At 40.7% G+C, this 26927-nt stretch overlaps 1 protein-coding gene across 1 annotated transcript in view; it reads left to right on the forward strand.

Moving 5' to 3' along the window:
- The first annotated feature begins 1151 nt into the window (after window positions 1-1151).
- ALKBH8 (alkB homolog 8, tRNA methyltransferase) overlaps window positions 1152-26927 on the forward strand; it is a 44706-nt gene continuing 18930 nt past the window's right edge. Inside the window, exons 1-8 of the mRNA XM_030958030.1 lie at window positions 1152-1238; window positions 4134-4274; window positions 5124-5264; window positions 7115-7355; window positions 8388-8519; window positions 9380-9475; window positions 10808-10912; window positions 13933-14003. Coding sequence (XP_030813890.1) covers window positions 5133-5264; window positions 7115-7355; window positions 8388-8519; window positions 9380-9475; window positions 10808-10912; window positions 13933-14003 — 777 coding nt within the window. The 5' untranslated portion in view covers window positions 1152-1238; window positions 4134-4274; window positions 5124-5132. The remainder of the gene's footprint in view (window positions 1239-4133; window positions 4275-5123; window positions 5265-7114; window positions 7356-8387; window positions 8520-9379; window positions 9476-10807; window positions 10913-13932; window positions 14004-26927) is intronic.

A 26927-nucleotide genomic window follows, 5' to 3' on the forward strand; every position in this document is an offset into this window, starting at 1 on the left:
TCTCACTGCATGTACGGTTAAATCATTGCACTTGTTCTATGAAGACTCAGAGGGAGACTCTGTGGATGGAGAGGAAGATGGCAAAGAGCTGGCTCTACTTGGAGAAAAGGTGGCAAGTGGAGCTGGGAAGCATGGAGTGAGCAGGAGGTGGCACAGTGACAGTAAATGTGTGTCCATGGAAGGCAGTTGTAGGGGGCCACTCATCCCCTTCCCCTTGCCACACCAACTGCCCTGGATCCACCCAGCATGGATGTCCTTCTCTCCATTACATGGCTGTGTGCCACAGGAGAGCCCTGGCCTGGTCATTGGGAAATCTTGGCACATAGAACTGACTGCTGTCAGAGAATCAGAGAGCCAGTAAGGTTGGAAAAGACCTTCGGAGATCATCAATCCAACCTTTGATCCAACACCACCATGTCAAACAGGCCATGGCATTGAAGCCATGACCAGTCTTTTCCTAAACACCTCCAGGGACAGTGACTTGACCACCCCCCTGGGCAGTCTGTTCCAAGGTCTAATCGCTCTTTCCATGAAGAAATGTCTCCTAATGCCCAACCTGAACCTCCTGCAGTTTAAGACTACGTCCTCTTGTCCTGTCACTTGTTTCCTGGTGGCTGACACCACCCAGCTGCACCCTCCTGTCAGGCAGCTGCAGAGAGTGATGAGGTCCCCCTGAGCCTCCTTTTCTCCAGGCTGAACACCCCCAGCTCCCTCAGCTGCTCCTCACAGCACTTGTGCTCCAGACCCTTCCCCAGCTCCGTTGCCTTCCCTGGACACGCTCCAGCCCCTCAATGTCTCTCTGCACTGAGGGGCCCAGAACTGAGCACAGGATTGGAGCTGTGGCCTCAGCAGTGCTGGGTACAGGGGGACGGTCACTGCCCTGCTCCTGCTGGCCACAGCCTGGCTGATCCAGGCCAGGATGCCATCGGCCTTCTGGGCCACCTGGGCACACTCTGGATCATGTTCAGCTGCTGTTGACCAGCACCCCCAGGTCCTGCCCAGTCACTCTTCCCCCAGCCTGTGGCGCTGCCTGTAACCCAAAGGCAGGACCCGGCACTTGGCCTTGCTGAACCTCAAAGCCTAGCTTCCCTGACCTGCAATAAAGCGACACACGCCCGCAGTCGCTTAATCCCCCCTCGCCGCACCGCTCCGCGGGCAGCGGGCCGGGCGGTGCCATGACGGCGCGGCGGGGGCGGTGCCGGGACCGGTGCCCGCCCCGACATGGCCGCTTCCTGCAGGTAACGCGCCCGCCGGGCCGGGGCTGCAGCTCCGGGCCTCGCTGGGCTTTGGCTGGGGACAGGGAGCCGCGGGGGCGGCGGGAGCGCAGGCGGCCTCTACCGCTGGTTCTCCTCCCCTCCCGTCCCCGCCGTGTTGCCCTGTGCGGGGAGCAGAGCCCGCGGCGGCCTGGCCGCGGCTCCGGCTCCATCTCTGTCCCTGTCAGGAAGAAGTGATGTAAGGGGGGGAAGGCCAAGTCAGTCCCTATGTCTGCCTCACAGCTTTTATAGCCTCCTCCGTGTGTACTCAGGGCAGAGAGGAAGGGACGCTGCTGTGAGGGTGTGAGGCCCTGGAACAAGTTTCCCAGGGAGGCTTTGGATGCCCCAATCCTGGCAGTGTTCAAAGCTTTGAGAAACCTGGTCTAGTAGGACGCGCCCCTGCCCATGGCACTGGGTTTGGGACTGGTTGATCTTTAATGTCTGTTCAAACCTTTAACATTCCTTGATTCTAAGACGCGTTCCTGAGGTTCCTGTTATCGTTGCTGTTTGCACCGAGTGCCCAGAGCCTGGGGCTTTGCGGGGTATCGGTGGGAGGTTTGGTGCCCGCTGTCCCTCGCAGAGGTGGGGTGGGACAGCCGCGGGGACATGCCGGTGCCTGGATATGCTGGTGCCTCAGGCATTTGGCCAATGCTGGAGCTCTTAAATCTCACCTTAGAGCCTCCTGAATGTATTTTTTCCTCCCCGTATGTTTATGGGAATACTGTGTCCTTATACTTTTGATGTGGCATGTCTGTGGCACAAAACCAAGTCAAAAATGAGTAACAGAGATCGCAGCTTATCCCTGATCGTGGCGCTCCCTCTGCCGACGGCCGCTGCTCTGCTCTGCCCGCCCGCCTGGTACTTCAGTTCTCACAAGCGGCTTCTACAGCAAACAAGCTTCGTGCATTGTATTAAAGCTTTACATTAACCTCTGGAGTAACTTCAGGCCAGTTTTGTAAAGTGTGTATAACCTTAGCTCGTATTGCAAGGGGAAACCGTTTTCAGTGTGTAATTTCAGGAGCTACTTTTTAAAAATACTTGTTGTAAAACTAGGTGGTAACAGTAATGAATTCAACAGTGGATTAATCCTTTTTCTTCTGTAGTCGAATTGGCCTTTCTAAAGGAGATGTGAGATCCTAGCAAATGAAGTTTCCTACTTCTGTACAGTTGAATGTGATTCCTTTATTCAGAAGTCAGGGCGGACTTGCCTGCCGAATTGAGCCAGTGGTAATGATGCAACAGACGAGAGTTTAGACCCAGCTCAGACACAGACCAAGGAAATATTCTGCTGTGTCAGCTATCCAGATATTACTGTTTAAGATGCCTTCAGAAGTTGGAGGCACCAGAGTGTCATGCTGGCAAGCACATGACACAGCACATCAAGGTCTTCAGCTTCTTGAGCAGCAGGTGGAAGGCTGAGTGTTGTGGGCTAGGTCATCTCTGCCAGTGTTGGGTGCTGTTTAGACAGCTGAGTCACACCTCAGCTGTCCATTGTTCAGGGTTTATGAAAGGATAAAAAGAAGTCTTTCAGCTTCCGTTTCTGTGCTAGTTGTGGCATGACTTCTTTGCTTTTGCATGGAGGATGTGGATGTTTGTAAGGGCCTGACTAAACTCAGAAATGCTTTCCCCAGAGATGAGATGAAGTCTTCCAGTATGTAGAGGTGCAGATGCTATGGGAGAGGCCTGACCCTTTCAGTTTGAAGTCCTCTGTTCTGCAGGCTGCATGACAATGGTCTGACTGGTCGGGGTGATGTGCATAGCCTCCACGCTTTTCCATCCACATCCAATTTGCTTGGTTCCAAGGTATTAGCCTGTCCTGTATTTTTGCTCTCTTTCTGTAAACTCACCAAGCCAAAGATGTATCACTTTCCTGTGGAGTAGTTTGGGAATGCCTGACACCCTCTGCATAGAAACCTGCTCATGTGTAGGCTGTAAAGTTGTGGGCCTTTGTTCACCTGTGTGTAGCAAGCAAGGCAGGACAGGACAAGCCTTTTGCACCCAATTGTGTAGATGGTGATGCTTAGGGACATAGGGTTTTGTGGTGATGTGGCAGTTCTGGATTAACAGTTGAACTCAACCTTACAGGTCTTTTGTAACCTAAATGATTTTGTGATTCTATGAAATCATATAATTGCACATGTTGGTCATAGTAGGCCTGCTGAAGGAGCCTGCAAGTCAGCTGAATCTTGGTAAGGGTGACCCATTAGATGCACTTAGGAGAATTTACTTAATAAAAACTTTTTGTGCCTCTTTTCATGAGGCTTTTATTTTTCCCTTCTCAGTTACCTTGGCTTCTAATTATCTTTTGCTTTTGGGTGGTGTTTTTTAGTAGTTTTTGGGGTGGTTTTTTTTGTGGTTTTGGGTTTTTTTTGTTAGTGGGGGTTTTTTGTGTGTGTGTCACTGTGCTTTCTTTTTTTGGTTTTAGCAAGTTTGAGATTTTTTTAATCATTATTTAACTAATGAAGGTTAAGAGGACCATTGCTCTTTGTGTATTTCACACTGTTGATTAAGTGAAGAATCTTACTTTGAACTGTTTGGAGCAATTGTCAATATTTTATAACAATTTTACTAGCATATCAGTGCTTGTTTAAAACAAAATTTTTGCTGAGTCATTCAACACAAAGTTGCAGCAAATACTAATATGAGGGGTTTTTTTACCTTTACCATTTTTTGTAGTACATTGTCATATTATCATGGTTGTGTCTGCAGTGTAGGTATTGGGAAGCAGCTCTGCAGTCATGCAAGCCAAAAGGCATGCAAGTGGATGAGTGACTGTTGGGGCAGTTGACAGAGTTAAATAATTACATATGGGGTGATTGACCTAGTTTTGTTTTGTTTTTTTCCCTTAAAAATAACTGAAACAAAACCATTTTTTGACAGGAAGAGAAGATGGAAGGATTGTTGTCAGGTTGGTGATGATAAAAGAATGGAATAGGACAGACAGCTGCAGTAGTATAGATTGTCCAGCTATACTATTAGGAGAATTTTTGGCAAAGAAGAGAGGATACCTCTAAAATACAGGTAAGGGGTTGTGTTATAGGGACAGATAAAGTCAAAGTCAAACTGCATCAATGTCTGGGAGCTTTGTCATAATCTTACATGAGATCCACACTCCTGCCATGGATTTGAAGGAAGTAGAAAAAAGAAAGCAAAAGAATGTAGGCTCAAGGAAATGTGGGAAGGTACTGTATGATCTCAATGTAGTGTTAGACCAAAAGTGGCAAAAGATGCAGCAAAACCTGAAGAGTGCCATTGACCTTTAAGTACTCACTGGTTGGTAAATTCTGTGTTGCCATGAAATTGAGTAGCTAATAAATATATATTTATATATATGTACACAGTTTTCTGTTCCTTCACACAACAGGAATGTGATTTTCATTAAGTTTGGGAGATGTGGTAAATGATGTGTGGAACATCCTAGTTGCTTGCTCTAGGACATGTAAGTCTACTCTCTTTTTTCTACTCTCGAGAAAGGCAAGTTTGGCCAAATGTCACACTTGGTTGCAATTAGGTAAAAGGAACCAAACATTTCATCTCCAACTGAAGCATTTGGTGAGGCATGAGAATAACTGAGAAGCTGAGACGATACAAATCTCATGGCAGTTCCACACGTTATTTTTTTCTCATGTTCTGCTCTGGAGAGACTGCAGAGAGAAGGAAATTAGCTGAAATTACTGTGTGAAAACAGGGGTAGACAGGTTAAAACCCACAAATGGATCTAGTGATACTGTGAATGTGAATAAAGGAGTGAAGAGGAAGAGAAAAATGGGAAAATGAAATCAAGCATCATAGCAATCTTTTAAAGCTTTATTTTTGGGAGGGATCCTTTTCAAGCAGGACACTTACTGTGTTGCTATTTCTGCTTTCCAGAACACCAGTATGGAAGCTAAAACCAGTGAAGATCATTTGAAAGTACAGAAAATGAAGAAGAAGGTATTGAGGAAGCAGGTCAGAGCTCAGCATACATTGATGAGACATGAGGGCATAAAGTGTGTCTCCCATGCGACACAGGTAGTTGTGATTTTGATGGTGGTGTTAAAATGCTGCTTATCTGTGTTCTCTTCTCACATGTGTCTTGTGTAAAATGCAGTTTTTAAAAACGGACTTCCTGAGATAGAGGGTTTTCTGTGCTTCTTTGATTTCAAAGCAGAACTGTACTTCAGCAGTTCAGGGGCTATGGAGAGACTTTGGCCTTTGGATAAGGCTTTTTTTAACCTGAAACAGTAGTTACTTGGGTTGAGGAGGAGAAGGAAGCATTGGAAATGCTATTGAAGTAGATAAACTTTTATTCTCTTTCTCTGTGTTTTCTTTTTTTTTCTTCAGGCTTTTAACTTTTGTACCTTTATATCTTCCATGGTTCTCTGTCAAGTGTAATTTGTCTCATCTAAGGTCCCATTAAAAACATGTCTATCTTGGAAATCTTTTCCGTCTTGTTTTTATTAAGGCTGTGGTTCTGTGGGAATTGAGCTGGTTGGCTCACTTGCAACTGTTTAAATGGGGACAGCTTTCTCTTTCCTTGCAGAAAAGAGACCTAGCAGAAAGCTACCTGGGTTTTTGATTTGTAGTGTTCTGCCACAGTAGAGTTACAGCAGATCGGAGAATGACCTCACAGATACTGATGTAGCAAAAAGTGACAGGAACTTGCAGACAGGGAAGTTAGAGTTTCTAATTTCGCTCTCATTTATGAGGAAATACAAATGGCTTGAAACACTGTAGAGCAGTATCATTTACCCTATGCTTGTTCATCCTCATCCTGAAAATTCTTCCCATTCAAATATGGAAACATCAGTTAGATCTTTATATATTTTTGTAATAAAATTTGGTTTAATTTTTGCTCAGATTTCAAACCACATGGTCAGACGTTAATGAATCAGCAATCTTGTTTATATTGTAAACTCTTTAGAACAAAGACTGTGTCTTTCTAGGGTTGCTTGGAAATGGGTCTGTAATTTGGACTTGTTCCCCTTGAAACTGTCCCAGGTACCAAATTATCCATCTAATCTATCCAAAGAGTAATTTTGGGTCCAGCAAGGTCCTTTTTGGTGACGGAACATTTGAATAAGTGATATGTGAAACAAAATCATAGTGCTAGTGGTAAACTTGTGTCAGGAATATGGAAAATACTTCCAGGCTTTGTGCAAGAGTCTGACTATCTCTGAATTAACATCATCAATTCCTACGTGTGCTGCAGCAGTTGTGTAGTGGGGTCTTTGCAGATAAAGTGAAAGGAGTGGTTTGAACCTCTGCATGTCCTTCACACACATGGGTCTCTCCATCAATAACAGTCCAGAAAATAGCAGTAATTAATAATGAGGTAAATCTTGAAAAATATGATCCTTGGCAGACAGCCTGATGCAGAGCTTAGAACAGATGTTAACAGAGCCTTCACAATAGGCATAATCACAGCAGTGCTCAGAGTGTAATTTTTTTTTAATGACCCTCCTCTTTGGTTCTAAACCTCATTTTCTGTTTTTTTAGAGAAGTGAAATGCTGTTGTTTGAATTAATTGAACACTTTTCCCAGCTGTTCCAGAAACCACCAAAATTATGTGTGCCAGTGCCAGTTTGCTTGCAGTACACTTGTCACACACATGCCACTTCAAAGTGTGCATTAACTGAGGAGGTGTTTCTGAGAGAGGTTGCAAGGCTTTCAGCCACAGTGTGTGCTGGTTAAGCAAAGGTTGCATTAGCCTTGTATAACAAGCTGATGGAAATTAAATATCTGGTGCAGAATGCATAAAAGAGTGCTCATGGGTTTAATTTTTTTTATAGTGTTGTTCTCTTGGTAAAATGTTAGTTTCAAATGAACTGACAATAGTCACTAATTCTTTTTGTTTTATTTTTTAATTCTTTTTCAATTAGAACCTGGTTATTGCCAATGCTGGTCTTGGTAATGGGATGAGTAGACAGCAATTGCTCAGAATACTAGAAGAATATGGAGCAATGGAAACACTCTTAATGCCACCAAATAAACCATACTCATTTGTGAAATACAGAACAACAGAAGAAGCCAAGAAAGCCTTTAATGCCCTTAATGGAAAGGAAGTAACATTGGAAGACTGTGACCAAAACATTGTTCTATATATTAATTTTGTGGAAAAAGGTACAGTTTTTCTGCTCTCCTATCTATCCAGCTTCCTGCATACTGCTTCCCTTTGCTTTTACTTCCTGGCTTGTAAATATAGGTAAAAGCACGCTAGTTTTCATAAGTAGACACAGAAAATGAAAGCTAGAATCAGAGATTCAGGACATAAAATAATCTTTGCTCCTTGTATTCCAGGTTAGGATACTCTAATTTCAACTGTATTACTTGGAAGCAAAAGGAGAAAAGATTTTAGTAATTTCCTGACCATTCAGTACTGTGCATGAAGGCTTTGTGATTAAGGAGCCTGGAGAATCTCTGGACAGTTCATTGGATTTCTTGTGTGACCCTAGTCTTGGAATCTCTATCTCAGCTCCAAGAAGAAAAATATGCACAATGAAATTTCTGTCTTTTTTTCCTCATTCCCCCTAATTTTTTTTGGCTGATTATAAAGAACTGTTGCTCTTTCTGTGAGCTTTCATAGTGTCTAGCGAAAAGGGTTCCTGGTGTTGGTCTGTACATTCTGCTAGCAAATAGCTTTTTTTGATCTCTTAGGAAAGCAAACTGAATGTCCCAACATCAGTGGTGTTTTACTTTCACCTAGGTATTGTTCTATACTCCATATTTGTACACATTTGATTACAGACTATTCTGTCTGTGGAAGCTGCTGATATGGTAAATCACTAAAATTCTACAAAATTAAAATGAAATTCAGGTAGAACCTGAAGTGATTGGGAAATTCTGTTTACCATTATTTTTACAGGAAAGCCACAAGGAGTTTTGTGTTTGAATGGTGTAGTCTTGTTCGTCTTATGCAGTAAAATTTTTAGAAAGTGCTGGAATGATGCAGAACTCAGGCCTTACCCTGTTTTGTCATGACAAAAAGGGATCATTCTTTCTCCAAATAAGACCACAATGAGAGCTCCATTGTATCACTAAACATTTCTACAGCTGTGCTATAGTATCATAAAAATAATTATATCTCCATAGGGAACAAAGGTTTTTATTTTCTCCAAAGAGTGACAAAATTCTCTTTTTTTTCATATACCTCAGTTTCCTTGCAAAATGCTGTTCCTACAAGCTTGCCTCCAGGCTTAATGGTAATTGAAAAGATTATTTCTCCAGAGGAAGAAAGGAGGATGTTGGAAAGTATTGACTGGAAAGCAAATGAAGATACTCAGAATGGTGGGTACAACTATAGGAATCCAGACATTCTATACTTTTATGCTGGTTTTTTCCTGTAGTTTCAGGTTACAGGAAGTCTAGATCTTGGGAAATGTATTGTCAGAAATGATTCTGTGGTTGCTTTTAGCATTTTAGAAATTAGGTCTTATACTGCAAGTGATCAGTTCCTTGGGACAAGAGATATGAATTGATATGTTAGAATGGATTTACTTGAATAACAAACCTTCATCCGAAAAAAAATCTTTTCTATGTGTCTTGTGCCAAGCACAAGACTGTTTGTAATTTGATGTCCAACTGAAAAGCTGTGTCTTCTTTTATGAAAAAAAGAACCTTAGTGAGGCATACATTCTGGATGGTTTCACTTGAGCTTTTGGAGTTGAATCTTTCAATAAATGAATTCTTGGAAATCACTTCAGAGTTCCTGTGTAAATTTGTTCCGTGGAGCAATGCAAAAGGTTATTCTGACCTTGGCTAATATGTAACTTGGTGATTAATGAGAATGATGGATGTTGATGTATCTGTAGGGTATTCATCAGGTGTAAATTCAGAGATCAGGGCAAGAAAAAGATGCATTAAGGCATGGCTGAAAAAAATTGGTATTCCCTGTTTCTTGCATATACAAAACCACCATCCCTTTGACTCAAAACAGCAGTGAATGTGATGCTTGATGAATTACAAAAGATAATAAGCAGAAGTGTGTGCATGAAGAATGAGGGTCACATACACTATTTTAACTGCAAATTAAAGAATGTTTAGGCTTAACAGGTATGATGGAATAGGGAAACATGGTAAATTACCTGCAATATTTCATATAGTCTTTATGTAGTCTAATCTTACTTTAAAGTTATGTGTTTTTACAGCCCAGAAGACTTTAAAGCATAGAAGAGTAAAGCATTTTGGATACGAGTTTCGCTATGATAACAATAATGTTGATAAAGACAAACCATTACCTGGAGGTGAGAACTTCCCTATTAAACTGTGCTTATTTTGCACTGATGTTTGAACCATTATATAAAGCCTTTAAGCCTTGCTGAGTTATGGCTGTGAGAGTCTGGTTAAAGGAGAGCCTTTGCTGTATCTTAAGCACCCACACAAAAGTGCTTTTTAATTTTGACATTCATTCCAAATTATTGTTAGTGCTTTAAGCTTGTTGTCCAGTCACTTGGAGCCAGAGGTTGCTGCCCTTTTTTGAGCTCTGGTCAAATAAGGCTTTTGGGATTTTAATTGTCATTCCTTTTTGGCTTTTTGTTCCATAAAACAATTATGTGTTACAAATTGCATATTAATTTATTTGGGGGATGTTGCTGTATGTATTTATCTCAACCAGCTTGAAGCTTGCTGGATGCATGCACACTGAAATACAATTTCCTTTGCTCTGAAAGCAATTTTGTAAGGGTTTCAATAACTCATATTGGGAGTTGAAAGCTGTGAGTCAGAGCAAAGCAAGTGAGTCATCTTATAGACTTAGATTTAAAAATAGCTAAATAGGAGAGTTAAATTCCTGTAAAACTTGAAGGTATTTAAGGTGGTGCATGTGTACTGGGGTGGATGTAGCATGCAGCAGAAGAATTCTTGTTATCTTAAGATTTTGACTGTGAAGCTATATCATTGTAAGAGGATTGATATGTGAATTGTTTTCTAGTCTCACAGACTATCTTGTGTGTCAGAAAAGCATAAATACTTCTTGGGAGAAAACAAGAATAAAAATCAGTAGATTCATGGAAGGGATAGTAGTAACATGTTTGTTGGTGTTACCTTCAGCAGAATTTTTCAATCAAGTCTTCAGGTAAAATAGCAAACCAAAGGTTCAGTGGAGGACTGTGCCTTCCATTCCTGTTTCAAAACCAGCTTAACTTCAGCAGATATTTTGGTTATATTTAATCTAACAGATTTCCAGGGAATAAATTTTATAGAGAACTCTCTGCACAACTGACTCTCTGCATAATAATTTTGTTTCTTGACTTGCAACTTTTTTACTGTAATTGGTAAAAACCTTTCCTCTGATTTGATGTGGTTTTATTTATGTGTAGAGATACTACAGTTTGCATTTGTAAGGAGCAATCTGTTTCTGAATGCAGAGGCTTGGAAGAGTGGCCTTTGTAATTTTCGAGAATATTGGACTTGAAGATTAGGCCCCCAGTTTTGATGTGTATGTTAGCAGCAGATGCAGAGTAATCATCATTAAAGATGGACTTGCATGTATATGAAGCTACTTCTATGTATTTTCCTAGTTATATTTATTGTAAAAAGCTGTCCTGTCTTGTTTACAGTTGTCTTTCTATAACTAGGTCTTCCGGAAATTTGCAACCCATTCTTGGAGAAGTGCTTAAAGCAGGGATATATCAAATATAAACCTGATCAACTGACTGTAAATCAGTATGAACCTGGACAAGGTAAGTTCATTTGTCCCTCAAAAATTTGGAGCTCTTTATTTTATATAGTGATTTAACCCTGGTAGGTAACTAGGCACCATGCAGCTGCTTGCTCACTCCCCTCACTGATGTAGAGGAGAGAATTGGAAGATAAAAGTGAGGAATACTCATGGCTTGAGATCAGGACAGTTTAGTAAGTTAAAAAGGCAAACAAAACAAAGGAAGACAAATGATGCAAAAAAAATCCTCAGCTACTGGCCAATCAGTGCTCAGTCCCTGAGTAATGACATCCCTGGTAAACTTCACCAGGGATGAAGTAACTTTAGTGTTACTGATCACAATGTTGTATGATCATGTGATATATTCTCTTGGTCACATGGGGTCAGTTGTCCCAGCTGTGTTCTCTCCCAGCTGTGTGCTCTGCCAGCTCTTTGTGCACCCCCAGCTGACTTGCTGGTGGGGAAACATGAGAACCATAAAAGACCTTGATGCTGTGTAAGCACTGCTTAGAAAGAGGTAACACATCCATTTATTACTTACACTGTTTTCATCACACACCCAAAGCACCATACAGGCATCTGTGGAGCAAATGAATACAGCCAAGCCAGCACAGCTTCACTAAAAAGCAGGGGAGTGTAGCATCTAACTGTGGAATGGTGTAGGAACAGGATTTAAGCACCTGCTTAGTGTATTTCCTGTGACCAGAGATGGTTTTAGTCAAAACTGGAGTCTTAATACTGGTTTCTGCACATGGGAACTTAGGTTTAGAAGTGCAGTTTTTGATACCACTATTACAGAAAATGATGGTGTTTGAGTTCAAGGCCATCATTTGAAGACTAACTGTAAAAAGATACAGGAATAAATAGTCATATTTTGTCTTCTAGTTAAGTGGATTTTTTAACTCCAAACTTGTATTGCTTCCTGTAATGTGCATACAGTCTCCAAGAAATGGAGACTCTCCTGCTGTTAGTACATATGATATAATGTTAGTGCATGTAATATATGGAGTCTTAAGTATGATGCATGCAGTGTTCCCTTATCCTAGAAATAAGGAATTACTGTATTTCTGTATTTTTTTCCAAACTGGAGGCTTCTAAAGAAAAACAAGCTTCTAATCACACTTCTAGGGAACAAATCATGTGCTGTACTTTTTGCTAAGCTTAGTCATCAAGGTTAAGCATCTGGCTTGCTTTCCAGGGTGAGTATCTCATTTGTCCTTAGGAAGAAAGAACAATGGCTTTCCTCTCAGAATTAATGTCTGGGAGCTATTACAGTGTCTGCTGAACAAGGGTGTGAAAAGCTGATCCTATTTGTTTGTGTATCTGACAGTCTGTTAAATTGATAGAGTTTTGTACTTCTGACTGGGACATCTGAGGAAATTAGTTAGAGCTGTGGATTTCTATCAAGAATGGAAGCAGGTTTTTTTAAAAATCAAACAAAAACCCAATCCCAAGGCAAAATACCCTTTCTTAAGATTAAGTGTGAATCATTAGGATATGAATGAACACAGAGTACAGTCAGATGAATACTGCCTGCATCTTGGTTTTGAGCCGTTTTTTCCACTGGAAATTATACTTGAAATTTTGGAAAGTGTGTTATGGCTATGAGTATCTAAGCTGGAGGGGCCACACATAAGATACATTAAATGAGGTATGTGAGTCAGTGTGGTCTTGGTTGAATTACCAATGACAGTGTGGAGAGCTGTCAGTGTTCTCCTGCTGCACAGTAAATGGCACAGACTTCAGTGTGCAATTCTGAGCCTCTTGAGGCAGAGCCTCAGTGCTTTGTACCGAGGCAAAGTTGGGAGCTGTAACAAACAGGTATCTATCTGCCCTTGGTTTTCAAGTCTCACTGATTTTCTGTCAGATTAAATGTTGGTGTCATAAAACACTTGTATTGTTTTTGCTGAAACTAATGGAATTCAGAATATTTACATCTGGATGTAAAATCTGTTGTATAATAAGGGTGCTTTATAGAGCTGACTAACACTTCAGAAAAAATTGTCTTCAACTCAGGAGTTCTCTACAGAGCCCAAAATGAACTTGGGTAGAATTTTTAATAAACAAATAAAACTGTTTCAGTTTGGTTGGTATAGGAATGGCTCTGTCTGCCTTGGCCTGCAGTGGATCAGAGGAAGGTGCAGTTGCAGTTCTCCCAAGCTGTCTGCTGTTCTCCCTTGCTCACTGCTGACTGCTGTTCCCCACCATGTGGTGAGATCTTGCTGTGGCATGCACACTGCTGTTCTAGCATTTGGCATTAAAATGTGTGACACAAGCTGCAGGGATTGGCAGTTTCTTTCCAATTAGCAGATATGAAAGAAAAATCTAAACAAACCCGTAAAAATGACTGTCCTTTTGGCAATTCTCAGTTATGTGTGCGTGTTCATACCCACACTAACAGATGTATTACCCAGGGGTTAGCCTAGCAGGGATGTTGCTTTGCCTAGGAAGTGCAAAGCAGAAGCAGACTTGATCCTAACAGTGCCTGCCTCTGAGGTAGCAGGTCCTAGTGCTGAAGCTGAAATTCTTAATGCAGTCATTTGCTTAGGAAATAGAGGGATTTGAAGTTACTCCTCCGTGAAGGGAGCGAGGAAGAAATATCTTACCATGGATGAACTAAAGCCCAAAATCACCATAATTGGTACCATAATTGTTGCTGCTGAGGGCTAAACTGCCTGCAAGGAGAGCCAAGTGCTTGAGTTTCTCTCTGCAGCAGGGAGTCATCCAGGAATGAGCAAGGACTTGGAGTAACCTGAACCATCTTCTAGGTATTTCTATTGATTATACAAGACACTTAGGTTAATTGTGTCCATCTAATCTGGGCGTGTAAATAAGACAAATGCCTTCAATTCATATGGAAGGCAATTCCTTTGTTTTTGGTAAGTTTTGTTTGTTCAACCATACATCCCAGTTTTCTATATGGACATCCATAGAGATAGATCTTGCCAATGGAGATAGCACTCTATTACTGTTGTTGTTATTATTATCATTATTGTATTCACTTTTTTGTTGTTTGTTTTTGTTTTGTTTTTTTTTAAACAGGAATTCCTCCTCATACTGATACACATTCTGCTTTTGAAGATGAAATCATCTCTCTCAGTTTGGGAGCTGAGGTAAACTTAATGTTTTCATGTGGTCTGATGCTTTACTGAGAAGTTCCATTTTTATATTGTTAATTTGATTTTTCATGGTGTCTGTCCACATTAATCTGAACTTGATATTAAGTATGAAAGGTGGTGTGATATGCTAATTAAATAAGTAACTGCAATATGATGTTGTCACTGGAAGATTTGCCAGTGATATAAATGATTTTTAAATCTTGATATCCAGGTCTCCATTGACCTTCCTTCATCTTTATTTCATGCTTTAATTTCACATATTCTGCCTCAGTACTGCAGCCCTGGGCCTTCTTATCCTTTCCATTGCAATGAAAAGGCTGTCTCTGGCACAGATGCTCTCTTACTTCACTGATGTAACACCATAAGCAGTGCATTTCTAGGTTATTGTATTGCAGCATACCTCAGCACACCTGAGACCTTGATGGTGTCAGAGATGGCCAAAAGCACAGTGATTTTAATCACGTGAAAAATACAAATCTTTATGGGAAGTGATCTGCATGGAGCATTTTGAAGCTGTAAAGGGTTGGAATGTGTACATTTCAACCAGGGACACAGCCAGACTTGGACTGTTTCTGGATATTTCAGGCATAGGCATTGGATTACAGCCTGTTAGGTTTCTCACAAATTTCAGTGCCTTTTCCTAATGGGCCATAAATACACTTTTCAGGTGCAGGCAGTCAAAACACAGATGTAGTTAAACAAGCCAGTGGCCCATGAAATGCTCTGTTGTTTATGGTTTTTCTTTCTAGTACTTCTACAATTTTTTATGATTTCTTTGTGGTTTTGTGCATTTAGCTCTTCATCTGATATTAAAATGAAAATACCAGTTGCAGTAATATGTGATTTACCTATTTTAGGAGTGAAGCCCCCTTCTCTATTCCCATTAAATCTTACCACAGGCAAAATTTACACACTCTATTAATAAATAATTGGACTTACACATACAGCATCAACATTTGGTGTCTTTCTCTTCTCTTTATTTTTTCTCTCTGTAGGGTGTTTTTTCCTACCTGAATACATCAGGCTGCCGTGTGGTGGAAAACATGCACAAAGCCATATGTCTTGTCCTTTCTTTGTTCTCCTCAACAGTAAATGCACACATTTAAATAAAAAGTGCCATAAAGAAATAACCTTGCAACCCAGCTGGTTTCTGTATTCTATTTTGGAAATTGGCAGACACTTCAGAGGAAAAAAAGGAAGCAGAATGCCTCATTATACTGAGTAATGGAACGAGCATTTTTTCAATTGCTTATGTGCTTATCCCTCCAGGATCTGAGTTAGGCAGATTGTGATAATTAATAACTATAATAAATGCTTTGGCTTATGAAAAAGAAGTCTGGCAGAACAGAGGACTAAACACAAAGACCCTCCTAGCCTGGTGACTTAGTTATCACCACAGATAACTTTTTGTGTCATCTTCACAGGCCCACAGAACTGGCTAGGCTGGATGGAATCTCTTAAGGTCGTGTAGCCCAAGCTCTTGCTTAAGTAGGGTCCGTTTGTCCAAGACTGTGTCTGGTTGTGTTTTGAATGTTTATGCAGATGGAGACTCCAGCAACTCTGTAGGCAATATTTTGTAGTATTTGACCTCTGTCACAGTAGAAATCCAAACTGTTTCTTTGTTCTGATGGAATGGCATGGGATTTAAATTGTGCCCATTGTTTCTTGTCCTGGTAATTTACATTGTTAGGAAGAATCTGCATCCTTCTTCTTCATTCCTTCCCGTCAGTTATTTACACACATGAATAAGGGCCATCTTCCCTGACCCTGAGCCATCCTTTGTCCAGGCTGGTCAGTCTCAACTCTCTCAGCATCCCCTTATGTAAAGATATTCCTTAATAATCCTTATGGCCCTGTCCTGGACTTGCTCCAATAAGTCCATGGTGTTCTTGTAGTGGGAAGCCCAGTCCAGTTCCAGTACTGGACAGAGGACAAGAGATACCCCCTCACCAGGGCTGGTAAGTGAGAAGGATCACCTCCCTTTACCAGCTGAGTGCTTTTCCCAATGTAACCCAGGATGCTGTTGGCCTTTTTTTCTCCAAGAGTACATTTGTGGCTCATGTTCAACTTCTTGTCACCAGGACCTCAAAGTCATTTTTGGCAAAGCTGCTTTCTAGCTCATCAGCTGCCAGTGTGTAAAGATACATGGAATAATTCCTGACCAGGTGCAGGACTTGGCACTTCTGTCTGTAGAACTTCATGAGGTTCCTGTTGGCAGCAGTTGTTCAGCCTGTGCAGATCCTTCTGAATGGTGGCACAACCATCTGATATCAGCCACTTCTAGTTTTATTTTATCTGTAAATGTGCTGAATGTGTGCTCTGCCCCATCATCCAGGTCACTAGCCCTGGTATCAATCCCAAGGGCAGCCCACTAGTGATGTTTGTTTCTGCAAACCTGCTTTATGTTGAAAAGGGAATAGTTCTTGGCATGTATGTTCATTTTAAATGTAAATAATCTTGCGAAATAAAGGCATGATTCTTCACAACACTGCATTTGTCTTTCATCAGATAATCTACAGCAATTGTGATGTGTGATTCTGTGATCCAGGTTCTTACACCTGCACGAAATGAAGTGAAAATGTAGGTGTGAGATCCTCTTTCCTATCGCAGTCTCATGAAACAGATTTTTCAGGAGGCACAGAGGGGCAAGTGGTGGTCCTGGTTGGTGCAATCCATCGTGGTTTGAGGAGTTTACAAGATGGATTAAACTTGTTTTGAAGGAGGAAAATCTCATTATTGCTTGGCACTTCTGCCTAGCTTATAAAAACTACTCAACAGTTAGAGGGCAGAGCAGTGCAAGGTGATTTGTCTTGTCCTATAATACTTCAGGAAAAGTGCGGGTCTCAGGCTAATCTTTCCTGTTTGTGACCCATTTCTTTACCATCTCCTGGGAAACTGCAGAATAAAATGAGACTTTTAGAATGTCCTGTGGACTTGTAATTGCATTTTATAAATCACCACATTCACCCTGTCTTGATAGGAGTTGATACACTGAAATTATTAATGAATATCCGTTTCAATGCTCTATTATTGAATGCAACTTTCTTTTATTCAGAAATTATCATACTAAGAAAGACAAGGCAATGTGGTAAATTTAGATGAACAGTCTTTTATTAAACTTAATGGCAAATCATATTCTGTATCCATAAATTTTAACAAAGTACTGCAAAACAGGGACCAGTCCTTTCTGTTGAGAATTTTGGTTTTATTTCAGTTAGGTGTTATTTTCAGTGCCTCCATTTGGTGTCTCTAAAGATATGCAGTTTTACAGTATTTCATCAGAAGCCTGGCCAGGTTTGCAGCTGTCTCTAAAGAATCCTCATTTTAACCTGTGTTGAATTTTTCTTCGCAGGTTTGCTGCAGGAGCTTGATCAATATTGAGATTCCTGTTTTTCCAGTTTTCCTAATTTGCCGTCTTATATGCTGCTGTGTAAGGCTTTGATTCATTAAAACTTTAGAAATACAGAGGTAGCATTTGTATTATGAGCTAAGTAGTGCTATGAACATATCCAACCCATGGAAGAATTTTCCCTTCCTGGCTGCAGATCTAAAGTTACCAACACTCTGTAGTCCCTCCTCATCAGCTCTGCCCTTCTGTGTCTGAGACTGCTATGGGATACCCACTGTGCCCTGCCAGACAGCAAAGCACAGTCATAGTTTGCTCCAAAGGGATGTTGGTTTGGCACAATATCCTGATTTATGTTGCTGTGTCCGATTTTCCTAAGATGCAGCCCCAGGCTTGTCTCTCCTTAGCTCTGCTTTTCCTTGCCTTACTCTGCTTCCTGTGTCTTGGGCTGGCAAAAGGCTGGTGCAAACACTGAGAAGTGCTGTGATGCTCTAGGCCCTGGCCTAATGTCTGAGGAAGGAAAGCTTTAGGGATATCAGCCAGATTTGTGGCTCGGGGTTAAAGAGGGAGCGCTGTGTATGGAGCATCCTTGACCTACTTGACCTCTGCCTAGCTTCTGTTCATCTGAACACATTCATCATCTCTTAGCCTGTGGATTTTAAGTACTTTGATCTATAAAGAAAACCTGTGAGTCTCTTAAGCCGTGAAAGCAGAGCAATGTTTCAAAGAAAAGCTTCGCCAGACCTTTTGAACAACCTTTGAGTATGGTCATACTAGAACTGATAGAATGAGGTATGCTGCTTCTACTCATCTTTCAGTCTAATAATTGACCCTTTTTCTGGCACTTCTGCTTCTTACCTGTTGATCTATTTCCAATCTGTCTTGGCTAACAAACAGAAACCTGTGGCTGGTATAGCAGCAGCTGTTTCTGTAATAGCTGAATGATTTTATGAGAAGCCTTTAGGAAGTCTAGACTGTACCCAGCCTTTGACAGTTAGCAGCTGTTTTGTGTCTTGCATGAGCTTTAATAAGATAGACAGGCACCAGGTACTGCTGTGTGGTCCAGCTCTTGCTCTGCTTATCTTGGTTAATTGCTAATTCAGTTTAATTTGCTGTTTACATATATATTGCTTTATTTTTCTTGTGAGGGAAGGCAGAAAGCATCTCACCTATTTAAAGAATTACTATGGTAGTGGCTATACCAAAGTTTTTTTCTCTGTGTTGGCAGGATGATGGTAGTGGGTGAAATAGTAGTGACAGTCATCAGTATTTCAAAAGAGATTGTATTGGCAGAATCAAATTGTCTCTGAACCCAAATGGAAGATACTAATTTTAATCACTACAACCTAATGCTGAGTTTAGAAGTTTGTTCAGATGAGGTAGGATTCCTGAAGCTCATTAATGTGCTTTTCCAGTCTGTAAGACAGGTGCAACTCAAGAAACATGTCTTACAGTCATGGATTTTATTGGTTCTTGAAGAATAGCAACTTGCAGTAGTTTTAGCTGGAAATCGAAATGGACATAATTTATAATTTATGCCAAATTTAGTTGGTTTGTCCCATTTAAAGTGGTATTTCATTTTTGAAAACTAATGAGGAGCTGCTCCAAGTGAAAGGTGTGCTGAGCACTGCAAATTAAATGCATCAAGCTTCATAAATCTGTCTCTTTTTGCATTTGCTCTTTATAGATATGTCCTGTATGTTTATTTCTGTCCATGCATGTCATACCATGGTTGACTGTCACTGAGCTTGGATGAGATACAAGAAGTACCAAAATCAAGGGAAAATTTCCTTTTGATGTAATTGAACATTGAAATATGCCCTCTGAGATAAGTAACGAAGCCTGCAGCCCCTTCATGGAAATACTTACAACACTCTAACTGCCTCTTTTGGGAAAGGTGAAACATTCTGTTCTGACTTTTTATTTCTGTGCTGGATGTGTCTTCCCCATTTACATACAGGATTCTGTTCACAGATACCAACATGTACTGCTGATGTTTCCACCTGATGGGTTATTTTAACTCTTGAAAGGATCCTGAAAGCCCAGCTTTCATGTAAACTGTTCAGGGGGAACCTGTCCTGCAGGTTTTTTTACTCCTTGGTTGTTGATAGGCTAACTCCTGTTTTAGCCAAGGGTAACAAGAGCGAGGCAACCACTGTGTGCAATTAATGTAGACAAGCATTTGTTTCCCAAGTGCTGTAGGAATCTGCAAACCAATTTCAATTTGCATGGAGATGGTACAAGAAGAGCATTCTGGTTTGGTCAGAATTGCCCCCAGAACAATGATTTGGTAGCATTATTTCCCCAGAAGCTGTATGGCAGTAATTTGTGAAGAAACAGGACAGCAATGTGGAGATGTTGCTTACTCTGATATCTCCTCAGCTACTTGGGAAGAACCAAATCAAAGCTAAGCTATGACAGAGCCATATTTCAAGGTTTTGTATGTAAAAATATTCTTTTTTGCTCCCCTTTCATATTGGTGAGACATTACAGTTTCCAGCTGCCTCTTTGTCTGAGGCTGGGTATTTGCTATGAGTGGGCCAATACCAGGTAGATAACTCTGAAAAGGTTGGTCTCCTGTCTCCCTTCTGTTGGATTTGTACCAGCCTGCCTTCCTCTCCACAGAAGGAGGAAACTTATCATACTCCATACCTTTCCATAAAGCTGTTCCCCACTATGCAAAGCCCAGTAGCTCCTACTTCAGTGCTGAAGAAGGAAGGAACCCTGTGGTTTGATGGCTGAATGTGCAGAATGTGCTGTGACTTGCTGAGCTATTTCTCCTGGGTCTGCTAGAGTGGGAAGTTGCTTTACTCCATTCTCTGTAGTGGTTTTGTTTCCTGTTCATGATCCATTATTTTGGCTACTCAGGGGGAAGGCAGAGCTGTGGCTTCTGCTGGTTCTTACCAGTGTGCTTTCTTCATAGTCAGTTGGTTGTTCTTTTTAGCATCCTGTGTTTTGTTTGAGCTGTTTTAGCATTGAAAAAGGGTTGTGGGAAGAATATTCTCTTTGTCTGCTGAACTCCTCTGGGCAGTGTATCCAAAGTGAATGTGAAAGAGAGATATAAGAAACTGCAATTAGGAAGAATTTGAAAATTAAATCCACTCAATATCAAATAGAAAAATATATTGAGATGCTGTAAGAAATATCATATGGTTCCAGTTATTTTTGTGTGATTGTGAGAGAATGCCTACTGTGACTGAAATACTTTTAAAAATGTTTGCAGTCTGCAGTAGAGCTTAAGATTTTCTAATTGGGGTCATAACTGCTAAATAATGAAGGAAAGCTTCTGCTTAATTCCTTTACCAACTTGATTCTGTTTTAACAGAACCTGTTGTCTCCAGGCTATTTGCTGTTTCTGTAGTGTGCTTGTTTTGTATGCTGAGGCAGCACCATTTCATTTTCAATTCTCAGACGTCTGGCTGTTAAGGCGCTACTGTGACACAAATACAGATACTGAATTTTTCAGTGGAAGCCAATGTACTCTAAAAAGTATCTTGCTATTCCATAGCTATTGCTACATATTTCTAATTGGTTTTTATGTGGTAGGAAAAATGTAGATAGGTAACAGTCTTGGAAAAACATTATATTATGGTATACAGTACCACTCATTTTAAATGAAAACCCTCTTTTTTCCCCCTCTTTTTCACTTCATGCCTCCCGTGTATCCTTCACTATGATACATGAACCATTCTTCTGTGGTAGTGAGATTAATTAACTGGTTAAATATGAAGTTTCTATTTACTCCAGTGGGGGAAAAAAAAGTTATCGTAATAAAAGAAAAGAAGCATCAGATAGGAGACCATTAGAAGCAGTGTGGTTAACAGGTTGAGGGAGGGATTTTCCCCTTCTACTGTGCTCTCATGAGACCCCTCTTGGAGTTCTGCGTCCAGCTCTGGGGTTGCCAACCTAAGCAGGACAAGGACCTTTTGGAGACAGTCTAGAGGGGGATTATGAAATTGATAAGAGAGTTGGAGCTTCTGCTGTGAAACAGGGTGAGAAAGTTGGGATTGTTCAACCTAAAGAGGAGAGGATTGGGAAGTTTTCCAGTACTTAAAAGGGGCCTACAGAAAAGTTGGACAGGGATTCCTTATCAGGGAGTGTAGTGACAAAACGTAGAGTAATGGTTTGAAGTGGTTTGAATGGTTTGAAGTGGAGTAATGGATACTGAAAGAGGGAAGATTCAGATTAGATATTAGGGAGAAATTCTTTACCATGAGGCTGGTGAGACATTGGAGGTTGTGAATGTCCCATTGGAAAGGTGGAACCCATGGAAGGGTTCAAGGCCATGCTGGATGGTGCTTTGAGTTGGTGTAGTGGAATGTGTCCCTGCCCCTGGCAGGGGATTTAGAGCTAGATGCTCTTGAAGGTCAGTTCCAAACCAAGCTATTCTATGATTCTGTGAAAACTAACAGAGCATTTGAATTTACAATTCAACTGCTATTTTTACAGCTGAAGTTGTTTTTGAGTCAGGTTTTGAGTTGTCATTCTTGAAATAGAGTTATTTTTTTTAATAGAAACCTCTGTGTTGCTTTTTAGTATTTACTAATTTCTTCATTTTGTTAAAGGATTTTTTGTTTTGTCAAGAGGTTCATCAGTGAAAGTTACTTCAATTTCCCATGTTATTTTTAGCAGGTCAGTTGCTAAGTGAATTGGAATCTTGGTATCCCTCAGGTACTTGCTGAGTGAATTGGAATCCTGGTGTCTGCTACCAGTTAACAGCAAAAAGGCTGAACTGGTGTATTACAAAGATGTTATCTTTAGCTGTTGTATTTCAACTGTACTTCAGTTTTGGAATTCAATAAGGAAACCTAATTTCATTAGCTGTTGATGTCATCTCTATTGTCATAGGAGCCTGTTTTAAGACTGTGGCAAATTTCATGTAGAAATGCCTAGTCAATCAATAATAATCATCACAAGTAGCCTATAAGCAAAGAAACAAGCTTAACTTGTTGAGCTCCTGCTGTGGTATATTGTCTCTCTTGGCTTTGGACAGGAATTTGTAATAGCAGTAAATCGTAGCACATGAGGTTTGAAGTCTGTCTGCATTTATACTATCTTACAAATCTGAGTATTTTGCATGCTCTGATGTTCTGGTTCTGTTTTTCTACCAGCTATGTTTTGAGAGGGGTTTCTCCACAGAGCTCTTGTTGCAGTAGAGTTAAACTTTTGCTGAGGAGCTGGCAATGTTGAGCAGTTAAAGCGTGCTGGAGCTGTCAGACCTGCGATGCTGGTACACTTGGCAGAACAGTTCTGTCAGCGGGAGAGTTGCACCCTTAGCAGAGAAGCAAGCAGGTAGGCAGCCTGTCTGTGCTGCCCAGGGGCAGTGCAGGGAAAACCCTGGTCTGTTTGCTGGGGGAGCAGAGGAATGGTTGGAGGAAACCAAGGCTGATGGTGTAGCAGAAAGCAGAAAAGTGGACCCTTCACAGTTCCTTGGGAGGTGTTCTTGTTACTCCTGCCCTTCCTGATACTGCCTGCATCTCTGCCATGTGCGTTCATGCAGTCGGTTGTAAATTCAGATGTTGAGGCCCTGGTTAGAGCCCTTTTGAGTAACTCTGGCTGCATTATGAGAAGACAGTCATTGTGCTAATGAAGCAGATGGAGGGAATGACAGAAGAGATGACATCCTTTATGATGAAAATCAGCAGTGTTGGAATACTTCCTATCCAAATTTCAGAATGTGTTTTTCCTTTATGGTTGTTTTCCCTGTTCTAAAATAACATGTATGTGTCAGATATGTGGGAACTCTGTGGGGTGAAATGTAGCAATTGAGTAATTGATAAAACAATTTTCTTCAAATGATTTTAAACAAGTATCTTTGTGTCAAGCAGTATTTTGAATTATACTTTATGGCCACAGGAGACATTGTTAACTAAGAAGATGGTTTTCATTGGCTTTCATTAGTTCTTTGGGTTTTGTTTGGGTTTTTTGGCTTAGGTTTTTTTTTTTTTGACATGGGGGAGGTGGTTGAGTGTTATATGCTTTTGATTGCTGAGGAACGAGGTTTCTTAATGTATTTAAGCAATTTCTTTAAATTCATGCCCAGATCTTTGTTCCTCAGTAGATTTCCCTTTTACAGTGAAGATGTAGAGGATTAAGAAACAGGCCATATGGTAGTTTCTATAGCAATAGATGAAAAACCATGTCTTGTCAGCCCTTATGAGGTATGATGCAAGAATTAGTTTGGGAAGGCACAGTTTGCATGTCTTGTGTCCTGGCAGTTTTCTTTTATTGTAATGATCTCTGGGACAGCTGTTAGATGCAGGTGTGAGAAGGACTAGCTGACCTTTGTTTCAAATTATGAGGGCATAAATTCATCATTTCATCCCTTTGAATTACAGGCATTCAGCACCACGCTGTTTCCACACTACTTTCTCAGAATGTAGGGGCCAAGATTTTAGTGATTATAATAGTGCAGGAAGAGGTTTTAATTAAAGCAGAACTCTTTTAAGCAGAGTTGAAGCATCTGTTGAATCCATACGTGGATACCTTATGAAATAACTTGTTGTCAATGGTATTTAGTCCAGGATTAAGACTGAAATTTTAGTATTTACAAGTAGGTGTACCTGTGCGCTGCATGCCTGAGCTTCTCTGTAATCAGTGGGGATTGACTCAGCCCAGCCTATGGGGTAATCCAGCTCATGCTGGGTTAGAGATCTCATTTCATTTCGTAGGTTTCAGTTCCCCAATGAGTTGTTCTAAAATCTAAGGCCAAATGTTTTTAAAATCTAAGGCCAAATGTAGATCTTAATTTTGAACTGATTTGCCTGTTTCCACCCTAGTCTTAAAGTTAGCCTGAATTCCTTTACTGCAGCACTGCAAGCAGAAAGCTGAGACCTGCAGAGGAGAGTAAGGTTTGATGAACAATCCCAGTGTTTGTAGAGAGTGAGAGAAGATGGTTTTCCACAATGTGGGATAATGAATATGCAGCATGTTTTACCCATGCCTTGAAATACACTAAACCTGCAAGGACTTGGGCTATTTTACAAGAGCTGGTGGGTCTGTGCCACACAAGTACTTGGTATGAGGCTGCACTTTGAATGTAAATATTTCAGGTCCTCTTTCCTGCAAATTACACTTATCTGTTTTATTCCATGTTTGGCAATATTACTCAGGCAAAGCCTGGTTTTTGCTGTATCAATTATTGTTTATATAGCATGGAGGCTTTATTCCCTGTTCCTCTCACTACTTCTGCTGTAGAAAACTTGCAATTTAAGCCTGCAATGGTTGATGACAGGATGATAAATGTACAGGTAGTGTGGAATGGATGTAAAATTACAGTTGATGGGAGTCCTGCTTACATGTATTTGCAACCTCAGTAACATGAGAATTGTGTGTATTTCCACAGGTATTGGTAAACAATCAATGGTTTAGAAAGGTGAGATGTGCTTTTTGAATGCTGAAGTGTTTCCCTTTCTACTTAGATATTGAAAATCTCTTGAGAACTTTTCTAAATGGGTGGAAGAATTACAGATATGCCACAGCATCACATAGACCATGTGCTACCATACACATCCATTTAGGATCCTATAAATATCATAAATATTAGGATCGTCTAAATATCACACTTGCATATAAATTTGTGCTTATTACAGAACAGCTGTGTCTGTGTTGTAAGGACTTGTTTAGTGGTTTCTTGGTGGGCATTTGGTACAGTGTTAGATATGTAAATAAGGATTATTTGTTTTCAGAGCATAGAGTAACACATGAAGTGCAAGTCTGAGGAGATGTAATTGAGGACACAAAATTGCTTTCTTATGATATCTGGGCTTTACATCTTAACAGACTGAGCCATTTGTAGGTCATCAGGGTCAGGATGTGTAGGAGTCCTCTTGTGCTCTTCCATTGAACTGTACTCCATTAGAAAGCAAGAGATGCAAAACCTTAGAAATTTCCTTTCCTTTGGAAAGGAAGATGAATTATTTGGTGCATTTCAGGCACGTTCTGCGCTGGTATAGTTGGATGCAATTCCCTGTATGTCAGTGTAGTAGCACCCATGGATGTCAGGGAAGATACATGACTGAAAAAATGGGAAAATACTGCAGAGGAGGCTAAGTCAGTAAAAGAAATTATATGAAGACTAACAGCATTAGCCTCTTGCTTTCTGTGTACCCAAAGAGTTTAGGCTAAGAGCTAGGGAGGCAATTTATTAAAGGATGAAGATGAAATGTTTGTGAGAATGACTAAATTGGTTCTTGTTGGGAACTTGACTGACTCTTTGACTCTGGATTCACAAAAGGACATCAAGGTTTTTTGCTTGGGTTAGATAGCACTTCCCAGAAAGGAGACATCTGTACCGGTTGGGGAGAGAGAGAGGGGAGCAGTAGTAATGCAACTCTTGCCTTTTACTGTAGGCATTGAAAGCCTTTTATATATGAGTCTAGTATACAACATTGAGTTTTAACACAGGTAATGATCTGGGAAGGTGCAAAGACCACAGGTAATGTCTTGACATACAAAATAAACTTTATACTTTTAGAGCAAGTAGGAACTGACATATTTAAAGGCTGTTGAAACAAGGAGTCAGCTTGAGCAGAAGTTGGTGGGATGGTGCCATAAGTACCACCAGCATCCCAACCTCTGCCAGGGTTGGGCAGAGATGCCACCTTGCTGGACATCACAAGGAGCTGGCATCCAGCTTAGTGAGGTGACTGATGATTTCTAATGACTTGGTGTTGGTGAACCTCCAGAGATGGATCCCTGGGTACAAAAGGACAGTGCCATATATTCCTACTAGCTGTGACAGTGCCTGCAGAGGATTGGAAGCTCCTCCGTCCAACTATGGTTAGCTTGAAAATTACAATATTTTTTCTCTTCTTGTGCACTGCATGAATCTTTTAGAGAGAGGCCAGAAAATAAAGGAATTTTTACCATGGAGTCAGTGGCATACAGAATAACTGGCAGAGATACTGGAGTGCTGTTCAGTGCATGCACTCAACTCCATGGGCATACCAAGAAAATCATAACAAGGTGAGACCTCAGGTATAAAAGAATGAAGGTGCTGTCCATATATTGAAATATTTTAAACACTTATATTCTAGAGTTTGATTAAGAGAAAGAAACGCATAGACACTTAAAATGACAGAGAATTCAGGAAGATAGTAACATGTTGCATGGATGGCAAATTGAATACAACTTTTGAAGAAAGAAAGGCTAGTAAGTATATTAAGCATCTGAGTAACATCACCATAGTACCTAAGTGGATAAACAGGCTTAGCAAGAGATGGTATGCTTTGCTATAGATCTGATATGGGGGAGGCCTGCACGTGTTGTGAGATTTTTGAGAAAGGCAGTACTGAAACAGTTCATCGTCACGATTGTCAGTGCTGCATTTGTTTTCTGAAGTATGACCAGAGTATGTACATGATACATGATGTAAATATCTACATATATTACATAAGGTAAATTTCCTATGATGTGGATTATTCAGGAAAGATAATCCTAATTGCTTTCCTTTGAAAATTCAGCATTTTCTGAATTCCGAATTTTGGAATTTAGCATGGTTTTTGCAGTGAAAGGTGCTGTATGTTACCAATTAATTGCCTTGGTCCTGTGTGAGCCAGCAGGCTCTTGTC

Source organism: Camarhynchus parvulus, chromosome 1 (assembly GCF_901933205.1).
Source record: "Camarhynchus parvulus chromosome 1, STF_HiC, whole genome shotgun sequence".
NCBI classification, from domain to species: Eukaryota; Metazoa; Chordata; class Aves; order Passeriformes; family Thraupidae; genus Camarhynchus; species Camarhynchus parvulus.